The 18,216-nt window shown below is 40.5% G+C and overlaps 1 protein-coding gene across 7 annotated transcripts; it reads right to left on the bottom strand.

Annotated features, from left to right (window-relative positions):
- Positions 1–3,747: 3,747 nt before the first annotated feature.
- Positions 3,748–18,216, bottom strand: tom1 (target of myb1 membrane trafficking protein). Of its 7 annotated transcripts, none has more exons than XM_023957752.2 (16): positions 17,841–18,216; positions 14,533–14,617; positions 14,373–14,451; positions 14,150–14,299; positions 13,141–13,275; positions 12,916–13,038; positions 12,619–12,735; positions 12,285–12,415; positions 12,158–12,200; positions 10,131–10,269; positions 8,622–8,685; positions 7,029–7,098; positions 6,736–6,801; positions 6,382–6,444; positions 5,572–5,611; positions 3,748–4,313 (listed from the first exon to the last, which is right to left on the bottom strand). In XM_023957752.2, the coding sequence occupies exons 1-16, from the start codon at positions 18,103–18,105 to the stop codon at positions 4,219–4,221; spliced, it is 1,665 nt and encodes a 554-aa protein (XP_023813520.2). In that variant the 5' UTR covers positions 18,106–18,216; the 3' UTR covers positions 3,748–4,218. The 7 variants fall into 7 exon arrangements, with proteins under 7 accessions (XP_023813520.2, XP_023813519.2, XP_023813523.2 ...); XM_023957751.2 differs by having other exon boundaries at positions 12,285–12,418; XM_023957755.2 differs by lacking the exon at positions 12,916–13,038.

Genomic DNA, 18,216 nt, shown 5'->3' on the forward strand with positions numbered 1-18,216 from the left:
AGCAGTTCCTGAGAGGACTAAGTCTGTCTAATAAAATCTGGGGATCTACTGTATCAAAGGTTGTCCTAAGATCCAGCAGCACCAGGACAGAACGTTTCTGCGTGTCCTAATTCCTGAGGACTGTCCTCCACAACCCATCTACAGTACACGCACCCTGGCTGTACTTCAGACTGGTTTTTGCTAGCCCTTATCCATCAATCCATCACATGATGTCTAGTGCAATTTGGCCCCATCTGTTAAAAAGATCAGCTCAAGCCCTGCCTGTGTTCTGATTATGTGAGGAGAGGGGCTTTACATTTCTTCCTGATAAACTGCCATAACACCTACACTGAGTCAGAGTCAAGATTGTTTCAGCAAAACGTAAGAATATGACTCTAGTTTCATGAAACAACGCTCTCAAAGTTGTGGGGCAAACACTTTTCCTCCGTGAGCCCAAAATCTGAGATGAGCTTTAGTCAACTCTCCCATATGCAAATTCTAAATCTAGTGACTGTTTCTAATCTCAAGTCTCGTCCCTATCTTGAGATTGTGAAAACAAACTTCAACTTCCTAAAATAAATTGTTTCAGCATCTTCCCTGACCATATTCAGCTCAGAGAATTCACATTTAGTTCAATTTGGGGTAAATTACAAAGTTGGAACATTTCAAGCAAAAATAAACAAACTCAATCTGTTTTTCAACAAATAATTTTAGTTAAATATAATGACAGCTATCCAAACTTTAGACATACCGGATCGGTCGAGGCCCGGGTTAACAACGACCGCCACCGATGCTGTTAACCTACAGGGTGTCGGTGGAAATTTGACTACTGTTGGTGGAAGAAAGAGGGGAGGCAGAAGGGTCCGTTGCCAGAGAGAGAAGGGAAAAGGCAGGAACATAGGTTTGAGAATAGGGACTCTTAACGTTGGCACAATGACAGGGAAAGGCAGAGAGCTGGCAGACATGATGGAGAGAAGGAAGGTAGATGTACTGTGTGTGCAGGAGACAAGGTGGAAGGGCAGCAAGGCACGTAGTATTGGAGGAGGATACAAACTTTTCTATCATGGTGTTGATAGGAAGAGAAACGGGGTAGGAGTGATTCTGAAGGGGGAGTTTGTAAACAGTGTTCTAGAGGTGAAAAGAGTCTCAGACAGGATGATGAGCCTAAAGTTAGAAATTGAAGGGGTGATGGTGAATGTAGTCAGTGGGTATGCGCCACAGGTTGGCTGTGAGTTAGAAGTGAAGGAGAGATTCTGGAGTGAGTTGGATGAGGTCATAGAGAGTATCCCCAGAGGAGAGAGAGTTGTTATTGGAGCAGACTTTAATGGGCATGTTGGTGAGGGCAACAGAGGTGATGAGGAGGTGATGGGCAGGTTTGGTGTGAAGGATAGGAATCTGGAGGGACAGATGGTGGTGGACTTTGCGAAGAGGATGGAAATGGCTGTAGTCAACACTTACTTCCAGAAGAGAGAGGAACATAGAGTGACATACAGAAGTGGAGGTAGGAGTACTCAGGTGGACTACATCCTATGTAGACGAGGTCATTTGAGAGAGGTTAATGACTGCAAAGTGGTGGTAGGAGAGAGTGTAGCCAGACAGCACCGCATGGTGGTGTGTAAGATGACTCTGGAGGTCAGGAAGAAGAAGATAGGGAAAACAGAAAAGAAAACCAAGTGGTGGAAGCTACAGAATGAAGAAACTTGTGAGGAATTTAGGCAGAAGTTGAGGCAGGTCCTGGGTGGTCAGGATGAGCTTCCAGAGGACTGGGAAACTACAGCAGAGATTATCAGGGAAACAGGTAGGAAGGTGCTAGGTGTGTCATCTGGAAAGAGGAAAGACGGTAAAGAGACTTGGTGGTGGAATGAGGAAGTACAGGAATGCGTCCAGAGGAAGAGGTTGGCTAAAAGGAAGTGGGATGTAGAAAGGACTGAGGAAGGTAGACAGGAGTACAAGGAAGCACAGCGTAGAGTGAAAAGAGAGGTGGCAAAGGCCAAACAGAAAGCTTACGATGAGCTATATGACAGGTTAGACACAAAGGAAGGAGAAAAGGACTTGTACAGGCTAGCCAGACAGAGAGACAGAGATGGGAAGGACGTGCAACAGATAAGGGTGATTAAGGACAGAGATGGAAAGGTGCTAACAACCCAGGAGAGTGTACAGAAAAGATGGAAGGAGTATTTTGAGGAGCTGATGAACGAGGAAAATGACAGGGAAAGAAGGGAGGAAGATGTGGTTGTTGTGGAGCAGGAAGTAGCAGAGATTGGAAAGGATGAGGTTAGGAAGGCTCTGAAAAGGATGAAGAGCGGAAAGGCCGTTGGTCCTGATGACGTACCTGTGGAGGTATGGAAGTGCCTAGGAGAGACAGCAGTGGAATTTCTAACAAGGTTGTTCAATAGGATTTTAGAGAGTGAGAAGATGCCTGAGGAATGGAGGAGAAGCGTTCTGGTCCCGATCTTTAAGAACAAGGGTGACACGCAGAACTGCAGCAACTATAGAGGAATAAAGTTGATGAGCCACACAATGAAGCTGTGGGAAAGAGTAGTGGAAGCCAGGCTTAGGAAGAAGGTGGAGATTTGTGAGCAGCAGTATGGTTTCATGCCCCGTAAGAGCACCACTGATGCCATTTTTGCTTTGAGAATGTTGATGGAAAAGTACAGAGAAGGTCAGAAGGAGCTGCATTGTGTGTTCGTAGATTTAGAGAAGGCGTATGACAGGGTGCCGAGGGAGGAGCTGTGGTACTGTATGAGGTCGTCTGGAGTGGCAGAGAAGTATGTCAGAGTAGTTCAGGACATGTATGAGAGAAGTATGACGGTGGTGAGATGTGCTGTAGGTCAGACAGAGGAGTTCAAGGTGGAGGTGGGACTACACCAAGGATCAGCTTTGAGTCCTTTTTTGTTTGCTATGCTGATGGACAGGCTGACAGACGAGGTAAGACAGGAATCTCCCTGGACAATGATGTTTGCGGATGACATTGTAATTTGCAGTGAGAGTAGAGAGCAGGTGGAGGAACAGCTAGAGAGGTGGAGGTTTGCTCTGGAAAGAAGAGGTATGAAGGTCAGTCGTAGTAAGACAGAATACATGTGTCTGAACGAGAGGGATCAAGGTAGAAGCGTTAGGTTACAGGGGACTGAGGTGAAGAAGGTGCAGGAGTTTAAGTACTTGGGGTCAACAGTTCAGTGTGATGGGGAGTGTGGAAAAGAGGTGAAGAGGCGAGTGCAGGCAGGTTGGAGCGGGTGGAGGAAAGTGTCAGGAGTGTTGTGTGACAGAAGAGTGCCAGCAAGACTCAAAGGAAAGGTGTACAAGACAGTGGTGAGACCAGCTCTGCTCTATGGGTTAGAGACGGTAGCAGTGAGACAGAGACAAGAGGCTGAGATGGAGGTAGCGGAGATGAAGATGTTGAGGTTCTCCTTAGGAGTGACCAGGTTAGACAGGATAAGGAACGAGTACATCAGAGGGACGGCTCATTTTGCCTGTGTTAGCGACAAAGTCAGAGAAGCCAGACTGAGATGGTTTGGACATGTTCAGAGGAGGGATAGTGGATATATTGGTAGAAGGATGTTGGAGATGGAGCTGCCTGGCCGGAGGGCAAGAGGACGGCCAAAGAGGAGATATATGGATGTCTTAACAGAGGACATGAAGTTGGCTAACGTTAGGGTAGAAGATGTTCATGATAGAGTGAGGTGGAAAAGGATGATTCGCTGTGGCGACCCCTGATGGGAAAAGCCGAAAGAGAAAGAAGAAGAAGAAGAAGATAATGACAGCTATCCGTCAGGATTTTATTTTGTTTATTTTCAAGTAAAAGGTCTTCATAGGGAAAAATCAGAAGTAGAAAAGCTTTTCTTCCACCTCTGACGACACTGATGTGAAGCATCAAACTATCAGGAGGCTTTTTTCCATGATCTCCTATCACCTATATATACATACATATTTAACAGTATTATTATACATCATCTACATGTTGTAAATGCTGTTTTTTTCAAACAATTTCCATTTTCACTTCAACTGCATGAACAGATCTATACAAAATGTGCAAAGATTTGCTTAAATACCAACCATTTTCAGGCGTCCAGTTAAAAACATGTTTCATTTAGTCGACACGTCTTCTGTCTACTATGGAATGTCGTTTCCACATAACTTGTGCCTCTTAACCATTCATCGGTAAGAAATGTGCATTTTCTATCCAGTAGCTTTCTTTGCTGCTCATGTTAATTTTTCCAGCGTCTTGTTAGTTTTCTCAGCTTAAGATTCAGAGTAAGGGGATTCTTGTGAGGACGCTCGCAGAGACGGCAGGCGCTCAGCTGCTTTTGCTCGTTCTGCCAAAAACTTGTCAAACTCTGCAGAGACAGGAAGACAGGATTCAGCATGGAAAAAGGACTGTGGTCACTATTTTAGGTCAAAGTTTCTCAAACAAATGGATTTATCCAAAACTGGATTTATCCAAGTAGTTATTTAAGGGAATCTAGCCAACAATCCAAAATAAAGAGATAGAAATAATAAAGAATAAAGAAAAAAATAAAATAAAAGGACAGAAATGCAAACTTTATGGTTGGTCCAGTTTGTTGAAGAAGAAAAAAACGTAAAACATTTTGTGGAAGTGAAATCAATTGTGTCATAACATTTGGTTGTGAGAGTTTTGTTTCATCTATGGAGGGTAAAAAATATGCAATTCAGCATTTTTATTGAGGTTTGAAGTTGAAAGTTTAAAGGAAACTTCTTGGAACTTGAGGTTTTAAAAGACCCACTCCAAATTGAAAATGGTGTTTTGAGGTATTTTAACATGTTTTTATATATATTAAGAAAATTAAGCTCAAAATTGCACTTTTTTCATTTCAATGGCTGTAAATCAGGAGCGGATGAATAAAATGCTGTCTCTAGGGACATAGAAAATATGCTGGTTGGACCAAAAGCTTCCTGCTCCACTCCATTCAAGTCAATTCAGCCTTATTTATATAGTCTAATGTTACAACACAGTTGTCTCAACAGCCTTCACTCATTGTGCAAAACATAAAATCAGTTATAAAATACAACAACTGACTTCAAACTAAACCAAACAAACTAAACTAAACTGGGCATCCCTGCCTTTAGACAGACTTGTAGATCTATGTACGTCTTCGTTTTCCTCGTCTGAGCCGGACTGCTTTAAAACTGTACGGCTCCAAAGTTTCTCGCCCCTTTTTGCTGCACCGCTAATGTTAGGTTGGGGGTTTGAGGGGCTGTAAGCTAGCAGGAGAGTGCATAAACTGATGCGTGATGGGAAGTGGGGGCGGGCTGGCTCTGCCCTAACAGTCCCACTCACAACTCAAAGATGATTTTCTAGTAAACTCCTGCTGCTCTGCAGAAACTGTGTCAGACAGGTTTTTAGACTTTGGCTAAAAACGGCATAATCATACTTAAAGACCACTGGAAAAGACTTTACAATAGATCAAATGATGATCAGAGTGGGTCTTTAAACAGTTCAAAACAGTCAAAAACAGTTCAAACATTAATTATTTCATGCAGCAGCCTCCTTTTAAAATGTAAAGGGTAATAATGTTTCACCAAAATATTGATAGCGTTTGGAAAAATGTAAAAACAAGGTTTGGAGGTCCTCACCTTCACTCGTCACACCATCAGATTCCTCAAAGTCATCGTACTGCCACACAAAACAAACACACATGAAGAAATATTATAAAAAATATAAATAAATGCAAACATGTTAAAAGATTCTTTCTGCTTCATGCAGAAAGTTGACAATAATTAGATTTATTTTCCATAATAATGTTTTTCAGTAAAATGTTATTCAGGAAAGTATGTGTTTTTATCAAGTACAATAAGTTCTTTTATGTAGAAGTTAGAGAGATTTATGGTTTTATATATCAAACTGACACAAAGCAACAACGCTTCATTTAACTGGTAAATACATTTCAGGGGTTTACATTTTTATCAATACAGTTTCTGTTAAATGCACTAATTCATCTGTTATAAATTCAAAAAGAAAACACATTTTATTTCATTATTTTAGAAGAGAATATGCCACAAAGTGAGAACATCATTTATTTTAAAATGCAGCAATTGATGCACGATGCAATTCAGAAGAATAAATAGAAATATATGTAGTTTAATTATAGTCCAATGGGCTTCTTTTTAAGCTCACTGCCCATAAAATCAGATGAAATGTCTCTTCTCTCAAACACAAAGTCATTGGTGTTGCATCCCAGAGGGATCTAGCTGATTTCTTTCCATCATTGAATGAATAACCTGGAGGTCAGAGATGAGGGAAGCAGTAAATGACCTCAACCAGAATTTAAATTTAGATTCTTTGATTGTCAAATCTGCTTCCAATTCCTCAAAAATGAATTGATCAGACAAACTATAAGAAAGTAAATATTCATCTTCTGAATTTAGTGAATGTGATATACTGACCTCATCCTCCAATGCAAGCCATTTTTCAATGTCATCCATCACAGAAGACTGGTTGAGAGGAATCTGAGAGACAGACAGGAGCAGCTTAGTGACTCAAATTAGAGGGGCACCACCATTAACACCTCACGCCACCAGACCCCCAAAAGAAGACAAAATCGTTTCTGAACAACGTGAACCAAACATTCCCATGCTCATATGTTCCACAAACGGCATGCAAACCACCCTCAAACAGAAAACCCAAAAAAAGCAAACAAGACCACAGCACTTGAACTGCCAGTGTCACAACTAAAACCAACAGGCAGGGGGCGCTGGAGGGTGCCAAGCAGGGACAGTCATTTTCTGAGAAGAACCCACCATTCCCCTTTTTATCATCCATTCTAACTTGGGTGAAGAGCTGCGGGTCGAGGCTGGACTGTCATCCTTAGAGCACACAGAGTTCATATAACAGGAGTGAGCGGCTGAGTCATACCAACAACATTCACTAAAGTTTAGTTGGCACATTTTCGTCTTTAGGGAGAGGGAGATCCTTCAGTTTTCTTCTAAAGATCACATGACACACAGGAGCCGATTTATCAGCAGCCCGATTAAGGCCATGAGTGAACTTCTGAACCGTAGAAAAACACAGATGACACGCCGTCCCGACTCACCATTCCACTGATTTGTAGACTGCTGTTCTGAGCTTGAGCCAAACCATCTGCTGTGTCCTCACTGCTGTTCCTGCAGGACACCATTCGCATGTTAGGGGCCAATAAATGAGATTATAGAGCAAAACAACAAGGAGAGACCTGTTTTAAGTAGTCATTGGTCCACAGAACACAACTATTAAACTAGCTTCACATTTCCTCAAAGCTTCAGTTTTGTGTGGATCTCATCAAATCAAATCAAATCAACCTTTATTTATATAGCACTTTTTCAACAACATATGTCACTCAAAGTGCTGTGCATAAAAAACAATAAAATTTAAAAACAAGATGACAAGACAAATTGTGCGACAACCCCCCCCCCCCCCCCCCCGCGCGCAAAAACACAAACACACACACACACTCCCACACACACACACATCAATAAATAAATGAATAAATAAATAAAAAAGTGATAAAATGATAGAATGTAGAGACCAGGCTTTGTCCTGACGTGGGGAAACGATATTTTGGGGACATGTCCACACCAGCGACCCCCCAACCCAAGTTCACGGAGAACACTACCACAGAACCCCCCAGATCCGATCAAAAGAGTCAGACCCAGGAGATCCCACTGCAGCGTCCCCGCTCACTGAGAAGGGTCAGTCACTGATGTGGAGGATCCCTCAGAGGAAAACACTGGAGTGTAATAAAATGTAAAAGGAATAAAATTAAAATATGTATAAAACATGGACAAAAACAAATAATTACATAAACCTTAATAGGCATATGAAATAGTAAGAGCGACTTAAAAATTAATAGAATAAATAAATAAATAAATGTATTTACATACACATATAAAACTAGTTAAAAGAAAAATAAATAAATAAATAATTAAAATATTTTAAAAATAATAAATAAATGAATAAATAAATAAATAAATAAATAATAAAAAAAGAAAATTTAAAATCCTAAAATTCAACTAAAAGCTAAATTAAAAAGGTAGGTCTTAAGCCTTCCTGTAAAAACATGAACAGTCTCTGCGGCCCTTAGGCTCTCTGGGAGGCTGTTCCACAGGCGAGGTCCGTAAAAACGGAATGAGGCCTCGCCGTATGTCTTTGTTCTTACTTTTGGAATAACCAAAAGGCCTGTATCAGAGGACCTCAGGGTCCGCGAGGGGCTCATACTTTAAAATCATGTCAGATAAATATGAAGGCCCGAGACCATAAAAACATTTGTAAACCAATAAAAGAACTTTAAAATCAATCCTGAATTGCACAGGGAGCCAATGCAGCGATCTTAAAACTGGTGTAATGTGTTCCCGCCCCCTGGTCCTCGTCAGAACGCGTGCTGCTGAATTTTGCAGCAGTTGAAGATTTGCTATTCTTGTTCTGGGAAGACCAGAGAGCAGGGCATTACAATAATCTAATCTGCTGGTAATAAAAGCATGCATTAGCACCTCTGTACTGGCAAGAGAGAGAAACGGGCGGACTCTGGCAACGTTTTTTAGATGATAAAATCCTGTTTTTGTGATATTTTTGTGATTTGTCATCCGTTTCCTAAAATGAGAATTTCTTATAAAACACCAAACCACAAACATTTGATTGCATGTTTCCATACCCGGCTTTCGGTTGACTTAGGACTTCTGTTTTGGGTGATAAAGTGTCATCTGACTCACTCGTACCTGCAAGAGCAACATGTGAAACACTGTTAGAGCACGGACCGCTTTCGGCACAGAACTTTGGCTTACTGCAGCAAAACTGTCATGACTGCAAACGCACAGACTGGGGTGTTTTTGAAAGCATTAATGTCAAAGGCGTTTGGTTTTAAACACATCAAAAAGCCAAAACATTTCAGGTCATATTCAAGGGGCAACTTCCACAATGAAGCACACTTACATTTGAAAGCCACATATGTTTGCCTGCTTGTCCGTTCATTCCAATAAATAATGGTACAACCCTCACAACAGAAATGTACATAATTTTACTGTAATCCATTTTTTTAACTGTGTGATTAGTTTTGAAGCTACGTTCACATTGGCTTTGGCAACATAGCAACCACTTCTAATGAAAATTCTACGTAAATGTTTTCCCATTTCGGGCTTCCACGTTTAAAACTCCTGCATACATGGGTGGCTGTGCCCAATTTTAAGATTGTATTCCAGCTCTACATCCCAAAGGTGCGTCCTTTGAAACCTTGTCAAACTTTGACAGAAGTGCCAACCGTCTAAACATTGATCACAAAGGGGGAAATAATAATCGTGGTTTGTACCCGGCTGGAATTCTATGACACCAAGTCTTTCATATATCCGAATAGAGCTGTGAAAGAAACAGCCTGGAGCAAGAGTGGTGAGTTTTGCACCACTTTGACATTTCACACCAATACTCTTCCAACTGTAAGTGGCGGACATGCACTAGAAAACAGAAGAAGAAGAAGAAGCCCCTCCCTGCTTGTCCAGTGTAAACACCGTGGGCTAAATGTGTCTTTAAGAACCCGTGTTTTGCCTTTACGTGACTGTCTGTAACCTAACATCAAGGTCAGCTGTTTGAAGAGTGATCTTTTTCCATGTTTTTTTACTTTGATTGACAGGTGACTGATGATATGTGAGCTCAGCCATGTTGGGTGTGTTCCAGCAACTGACAAGTTGATCTTTCTCGCCTATTTTCTTCCTTTTTTGGAAAGTTTAGAAACGTCACGTCTAGCCAATATGAAAACAACCAATGAACAAAAACGGCTTTGAAATGGACTTAACACAAACCAACGGACACACTTTGTCAAACAGTTTTACAGATTTTTGGTTGCTTTTCCTTTACCTGGAGGTTCTAGACCTCTGAACGTTGTCTAATGCTGCAAACCAGTCAGGACATAGATAGATAGATAGACTTTAATAATCCCGAAGGAAATTTTCCTTCGGGATTATTCGGGACATCATTTCCCACCCGTATTTAAAGGATTTTAGAAATATTTAAGGAGCTGCTGTTGTCATGATGTGTTTTTGATTGGGAAAAATCATGCAGAAGGCGACATGGAGAAGCAGGAACAACACAAACAGAGAGTGGCCTGAATGTTTCCCATTTATGTCGTTGTTCACTGCAACAACAAAAAGAGGAAGCCAAACAAAGAACTTACTAAGTTTGGCCATTTGACTGGATAAACTGTCAGGTTTGGACAGGCTGAGGGAGCTGTCGCTCTTCACAGAGGCAATGCCAGACCGGCTGACCGTCTCGCTCTTCCCGTCCTGATCCGCAAGGTTGATGTAGGTGTGGCTCTGAAAGAAACAAATGAAAAACACACATTTGAACCTTTCCATTGTTGTGTTCAGATGCCATAGGAAGGAGGGACCACCCCTGCAAACTGTGTTGATGTTCTGAGGGAAAGAAGCGCTCCTCTCTGAAGACAAAAGCTGCAAACAAAGAGGAGATACAGTCTCCAGTAGGTCTTTAGACACAGCTGGTTTGGACTCCCAATGCCGAAATATTTTATCTAATTAGTTGTAGATTAATTTTAATATTATTTAGTAAGAGAAAAATGGTAGTTTTAGTTTGCGTTTGCACAAAATATTACCCAAATTCTGGATTTTTATTTAATACTGTTGTAACAGATTAATAACATTATACATTACTTATTAATGATATTTTAAAGTGAACCCATACCTTACTATCTTGCTGTCAGAACTGTAATGCGTTTAATGACTCTTGTTTTGCTTTTAAATGTTTTTCCTTTGTAAAACCCACAAAAGTAGAATATAAAATTACAAGTGTACAGCTATTTTTTTTCACATTTTTAGGCAAAATGGTTTAATGATAATCTCTAAAATAAAGTTTATTTTTGGTAAATGAAAGCACATGAAGCCCAAATGGAAGACCACACCTCAGCTTCAGTCAGTTTACTTCATAATAAAGAAATTTAAGAATTTCTACTATGAAAAATGTCAAAATGCAGAACAGATAAAGAGCATGATGCAACCTGATGAAAGCAGGTTAAAATGCAACACGTTGAGGTTAAAAACACTCAACCATACATCCATCCATTCCTTTTCCAAAAATTCTTAATCCCTTTTGGCGTCATAAGGCTGCTGGAGCCTATCCCAGCTACTGTTGGGCAAAGTTGGGGTACACCCAGGACAGGTACCTCCAGTATGCTGCAGGGCATGAAACTCATATTAGGGACCAATGAAAGGGTTTTTCCTATAAAGTCTAACAAGGAAATTTGGCTCAGTGACTCAGTAAGTGTATTGCATTGTAAAATCGTTCCCAGTGTTCTTTTAATTACAATTATGCTGTTTTTGGCCAAAATCAAAAGACGTGTGTCATTTTCTAGGACATAGTTTCTGCAGAGTGGCAAGTGTTCATTAGAAATTCACCTCTGAATGTTGGCGTGGAGCAACAAGACTGTCCCTACTTCTTGTCATCCATCTGTTTACGTGCCTTCCCGCTATCTTACAGCCCATCACACTCCCAAATCTAACAATAGTAATACAACAAAAAATGCAAGCAAAACCAGAGCTATCCAGTCGTACAGTTTTGAGCCAGATACCAGCTCAGATGAGGAAAACAAAGACATATATGAATCTATCTGTCTACAAGTGTATGCATCAGAATGTAGCAGAGCAGGGAACTTGTTGCCCGCCCAGTGTATTTCCTATGTCAAAAAAATATTCTTCTTTTCAAACAGCCTTTTTTCATCTGCTGGTGATTTACAACGATTTAAATAAATAAATCCTCAGAAAGGAAATTTAAGGCTTCATTTTCTTCATATGTGACATCCATCATCAGAAAAATGCCACAAAGAAGAAAAAAAGCACCAAAAACACAATTTTTGGGTCTTAGATTTATGGATGGTTGGTACTGAATCTTAAAAAATAATAGTTACGGAACTTGTAAACAGAAAAACATTACGAAAATATTTGAGAAGTATCTTGCACTGCTTTGATACAGGAAAAGAAGTTACTCGAATATATTACTTTTGCATTAAATTATTCCCAACACAAAGAAATGCTTGAAAGCATTTGTTTAAATTGAAAATGTGAATTTGAGTACCTTTTCTTTTCTTTTTTAAGGTTACTGACCTACCGGTAATCAACTGTAAACGAGGAAAATAAAATTGACACATGATAACGTTTTCTTCAAAGAACTTGATCAAACAGAGGTGCTTACCTGAAGATCGGAGCCTTGCCCGTTTGTTATTCGCTTTTCAAACCTGGAAGCAGCACAAAAACCCATCAGGAGGAATAAAACAAATTCGGCAGAAGCGGAGCGAGCGAACGTCAACCATTGCAGGTACCTCTGGTAGCGAGTAAAGGCAGTGTTCATTTCATCGTTGGCGGCCAGTAACTCTTCAATCAGCTTCTCCTCGTTGAGTTTGGGGATGATCTTCACTATCCTGTCCTGCATTTCCTTACAAACTGTGTATAGCTGCTAAAGACACAACGACACAAAGAATGTGTGGGTGGGGAGGGGATTGAGGGGGCCGATGCATCACACAACGCATAAGGAGCTAGATCAGTTAAGGGGACAGAAGCATTATCCACATAACAAAAAAAAAAAGAATCCAGCAACCTGAGAGAAAAAATAGCCTCAATATTTCCGGACTAAGGAGCAAAGATTGATGTTTTTACCTCCAGCAGCTCCATGTCTGCCTGCTTCACCGTGACGGGGTCCAGCTGACGCATCATGTCTGACATTATGCTCAGGTTGCTTCGCACCATTCCCAGATCAGTCTTTAGCCTTTGCACCTACATGAGTGATATTTTCCTGTTAGAAGGCACTTTGCATGACAGCAAACATGATGAGTTGAGAACCACACAGAGCAAAAGCAGTTGTGTATGCTGACAGTGTCTCTTTTGAGTTTGCAGACGTTGTTCATTCACTAAGACAAGCGGGACGTTAAGATAACCATTTTCTTGCTGTGTCACCTGGCTGGGAGTGAAGGGATTGGTCCCGTCGAGAGCCAGAGTTAGCACAGAGGTCTGAGGAGTTTGGGAAGATAGACGCACAGCAGGCAAAGCGGTGACAGCAGGTCCGTTTCCAGACAAAGTCTGACAGGCAAGAGGAGCAGAAGCAGCAAGAAAGAGAAAACGACCGCAGATGTCAAACAGTGGTTAGGAGGGAAGAAAACCGGCATCCGGCCCTGCCTGCACCTTTTTTGTGGTTTGGACCGGCATGTAGCCCTCCTGTGGAGTCACAGGGAACTCCAGTCCTTTCCTGCGCAGGTCTTCGTACACGGACACCACTCCGGTAAGGTCAGGCGAACTCCGGAATGCGTCAGCCCACGCCTTGAAAGACAAGAATTATTGACATGCAAGAGTGCTGCAAGAGAATATAGGGCCCAGGGCAAAAATTCACATGAGGCCTCTCCACCCACATGTTATCACTCTTACTGTATATAATAAACTCACATTTGGTCAATAAGGCATAATTTTTATTTAAAGTGATGAGCGAATTAAAGACAACAAGACAAAATAAAGAGAGTGGAACACGCTAAAAGAATGAAAGCTGTGGAAAGACTTATTTTTTATAAATAACCAAACAAAATGTGAAATGTAAACTACATTTACATCATTAGTATCTATTAAAAGATTTTAAACATAAAAAAAGCAAAACAAATTAACTAACCCTTTAACACTGGAGCTTTCAACAACCATTTTATGCAATTAACATAAATCCAGCGGATTCTGTAGTGGAGAAAGGCAGGTTTGTGCTGATATGCAACACTGTACAGTAGTAAAGTGTTTATTTTATTCAATTGATTCTGTTGCAGAGAACAGAGGCTTTGCACCGTCATGAAAGACTTAAATTAGTAAAGTTTACATTAGTTTACATTAGTAAAGGTCCATCAAATGCTTGACTCTAAGCGATAAGTGGTTGGATGGGGGGAGGTTTAAGCATCAAATGTTTTCTGAAAGAAGATCTGACTGCAGCGCAGGGGAGGACTAAAAAACCTGGGAACAAATTTCACACACCCAAGTGTGCAGCAGCTGGTAAAAAATGAACTTTAAATCTTTATTTAAGTCTTTTTGGTACTCACTGGCACCTCCCTTTGGCCTGGAGCCCAAAGGACTTGTGTTACCTCACCCATCTGCTAATGCATGGGTAAAAAATGTTGCAGTGCCAGTAAAACCGACTTTTCTTCCTCCCTGAACGCCTCACCTGTATGATGCCGAGCACTCTGTCGTGCACAATCAGCGGAGGGTTGTTACTCGGGATGATGGCGCGTACCAGAACCCCCTCTATGAAATCCCGTGTTGTCACCAGGATGTGAAATCTGTTGCCACAGTTCTTCACGCAGGTCTCCAGGACCTAAAGTACAACCAGCACAGGTAAGAGGAAAAACGATCCAGCTTCTACAATGACAAACCGAAGCAGAACTCACAGTCAGTGTCAGCATGACCTCCTTGAAGTTCTTGTTCCCGATGATCCTCTTCTTTATTGCTCGGATTGCATCTTTGGGCCTGTGAAGAGTATTTAGAGGATTTTGAGGTGTGCAGCTCCACACGGACGACTTTTCCCAGATGTTGACAGAAAACACACACCCCTCCTCTGAGCTGTTGATCGTGTCGCAGATCTCCAAGTTGAGTTCCCAGTCTTCAGACTGTAAGCTGGAGCTGGTGGCCCGCTCTGGCAAAAGCAAGTCAGAGGGAACATGAATGTACAGAAAACACCATACAGTAAGGGTTATGTGTTTTTTCACAAATGATTTTACGTTTCACAAAAAACTTTCATTTCTGAATGTAAAACTAACAAAATCCATTTCCCTTTTGGTTCATTTTATGATTTAAAAAGTTTTAAAAACCCCATATTTTTCAATGCTCATTTGACTTTGAAAGGTATTATTTTTTCTTTAAAAACAAAATGGATGAGAACAAATGACTGTAGTTTTAGACACAAATTTGAAATTCGTACACAGGAATTAAAAAAAATTAATCATGGAACTTTTTCTGAAAGAAACTACAAAAAGTCATTGGTTTGTATTTTCTTTCTCTGTGAAAACTTGCAACTAGGTCAAGAAAGAAAAGTGAGAAAGACGAATACTGTACAAAATGTATTTAAAATAATATTAAATCTACATGGATGTGGAACATTCATGGATTTTTGGGCAAAAACGTCATCTCACCCTGGTTTTTCTGCAGATTTAGATTTTTACGTCTAACAATTTTTTTTTTCCAGATTCCTTTCACTTTCTGAAGATAAAAATGAACTGTGACTAATTTCATTTGTTAATTTAATTTTAAAAACCTATTCTAAAACCTAGAGGCAATGCCCTGCAATGCTGAGAAGCACGTGAACTGACCGTCCACTGCTGATGGTATTTTGATGGCAACAGTTAACCCTTTAACTACAAGTACAAGTACAAGAAACAACTTTGTGAGGGTTTGGTGATATTCAAAACAATGTTGTGACAAGGATAAGACAAAAAAGAAAAGGAGCAAAACTCCCAAATTTGAGAAATTTGTCTAAATACAATTTTTTTTGTGCACATTAATGTCATACATCAATGTACATATAATAAACTATGCTTTCAAACTTCAAGTTTAGAGCAAGAAAGCTTAAGAAAATAATGACGCAGGAACGAACAAAAAGTAAGCAACTTGTGTTTTTGGTGTTTTTAATCTGTTCTTGTGGCCTTTTTCTGATAATGGAGGATATACTGTATATAAAGAAAATTCTGCTTAAAATAGCCTTTCTGAGTATTTCCTTATTCTCTGTGAATCAAAGCAGACGAAAAAAGGCAGTTGGCAAAAAAATCAGACTCTGATACACATCGACTTGCAGACAACTAAATCCACGTGTGTTTTCCTCGTCCGAAAACTAAACGGCGTCATAGCTCCAATACTGATCACCATTTTTGTTGCATTGCTAATGTTAGGTTGGGGCTGTGGGGGCTGTAAACTAAAGAAGAGCTTATAAACAAATGGGTGACGGGAAGTGAGTGTTAGCGTACTCCATGCCAGTGGTCCCGCCCAGAACTCACAGGGATGTTTCTAACTGCTGCTCTGCAGAATTTACGTTCTTGAAAAGGATATGTTTTTCGATTTTGGCTACAAACCATACAAATCATAGTTAAAAAAACTCACTGGGAATACTTTTGAAATAGATTAAAAGATGATCAGAGTGAGACTTTAAAAGATCATGGTCATAAAAAAGTGTTACTCAGACCACATCCTATTCTTCAAAACAAAACAAAGGTGGATGAACAGAGAATGTGGATTTAACAGTCTAAACATCAAAACATGACATCTTACTTAACGGCTGAACAGCCTGGCTTTGTGAAAGCCAAGCAAACAGCTGTCCACAGGAAACAATGGAAAGGATTATAAGACTCTCTAAGAGGGCAATTCAATGCACAGATAAACAAAAAGATGCTGGACACAGCTCAGATGTCTGCAAACATTAGGGCGAGAACCAAGAAAATGAGAAGCTGCCGGTTACAGTTTGGGCGTAAACTGTCTGAAAACACCGGAAAGGGGTGGTAATTACACAAACCCATACAAACAAAAAAAAGAGAGGGGAAAAATGGGCTGAGGAGAAGCAATCATGGATGATAGATAATCAGTCATGAAGGTGATGAAGATAAAATCAGGTAACTTCAGGAAACTCCGTTTGCATGTTTCAAGCTCATCAAAATGCTTAAAGAGATAGATTTCTGATTCCGTTCTTTTTGTCAAGTTTGCCAGTTCAAGTAACCGCAGCACGAAACTGTACATTGTTTCTGTTTTCTTATGTTTAAATGCTAACAAAGGTTTTTAAATAAAGTTTCCAACAGTCTATTTGTCATATTCTTCCATTTTATAATGTGTTCATCCTGTGCAACATCCCTTAATGTAAAGTAGTAATTACATGAAAATTAAATGTTTTTCCCACACAAATGCTGTTAATGTCACAAACAAATAACAGAAAACAGTTTAGATTTTGAAACGTGTAAATGATTCTGTTCAAAGTTATACAAAAAGACAAAGGTAGCTTTGGAACGGTAAAGTCAAAGATAAATAATATAGATTTTCATGTCAAATAGATGGTAATGAGGAAAACAGATGGTCATAAAAATCAGGATGCACTGAGGCAAAGGCAAGGTTGTTGTTTCTTTTAGTTTTGGTTGTACATTTTTTATCATGCTCACATAAAATATCATAAAATAAACAACAACATAAACGAATAACTTTGTCTATATGTGTTTAAAGCAAATTTGGAAGCAAGAAGAAAAATATTGTTCATCAGTTTTTACGTCTTATTAAAATGTTGGCAAGAAAACCTTATTTTATAGCAACATTAATATTATACTATAATAAACTTGTGTATGTTTAGATTATTACTCTTTAAAACAGGGGTTATGTTTTTAGGAAGACAATACTTTGGCCAGAGTTGAGAATAAAGTCACAGTTACACTTTAGGGAAAAAATTAACATGATATTAATGAAGAAGTGTTAATCATGCAGTTCCTGTGCGCGTCCACCTCTCCATCCTCACGCGTTAAAAATAACACAATGTTCCACATCCATGGCTTCAGCTGACCATATGCTGCATCACATTTGGGTCAGGGGGATGTCCCGCCCAGCCATTTACGGGTTAAACCGAGAAGGCATCAACCAATCGATTTAAGCACCTCATCCTCGCTCCTCTGCCAAGTCATTGTCTCAGTGACGCCACGTCCTAAGCGCCTGTTTGCGTTACATTTAACCTGCGCTTTCCTTAGGAGGATTTTTTGCGCATCAGACCGGAGTGAATCGAGGCAAACAGGCGCAGCTCGGCAGAGATGAGGCTGCAGCAAGCGGCTGAGGGAGCCACCGCAAAGAAGCGCTGCGCTTTTACGCAATAAACCCTTCTTGGCTCAACAGGCGCTCACCGATCCGCTGTCCCACCGCCGTGCTGAACGGATTTCCCAGGAAAAACTCCATCGTGAGGGAAGAGGGGCCCGGCGGGGAGACTCTTATGCGACGAGAAGCGGCTTTCCTGCAGCCTGCTGCCGTTGCTCCCTCCACAAAGTGGGCCACTAGTTGAAGTACGTCAGGCTTAAAGGGAAAGCAGCCTTCTGCTGTCTGATGGGGCTCATTTAACGCAACTGCGCCCCCTAGAGGCCGGTTTGGTTTTCTGCTCCGTGAACGCACCATGGGAGCGCAGTTTGATGCTTTCTTTGATGACTCATTTGCTTCGGCAACTTTGATGAAAACGATAACTAGGCTAACTTTAAAAAGCAATAAAAAATTCACTTGTAGAATTAA

The sequence above is a fragment of the Oryzias latipes genome, chromosome 8 (genome assembly GCF_053564925.1).
Source record: "Oryzias latipes strain Hd-rR chromosome 8, Olatipes_Hd-rR_3.1".
Taxonomy (NCBI): Eukaryota; Metazoa; Chordata; class Actinopteri; order Beloniformes; family Adrianichthyidae; genus Oryzias; species Oryzias latipes.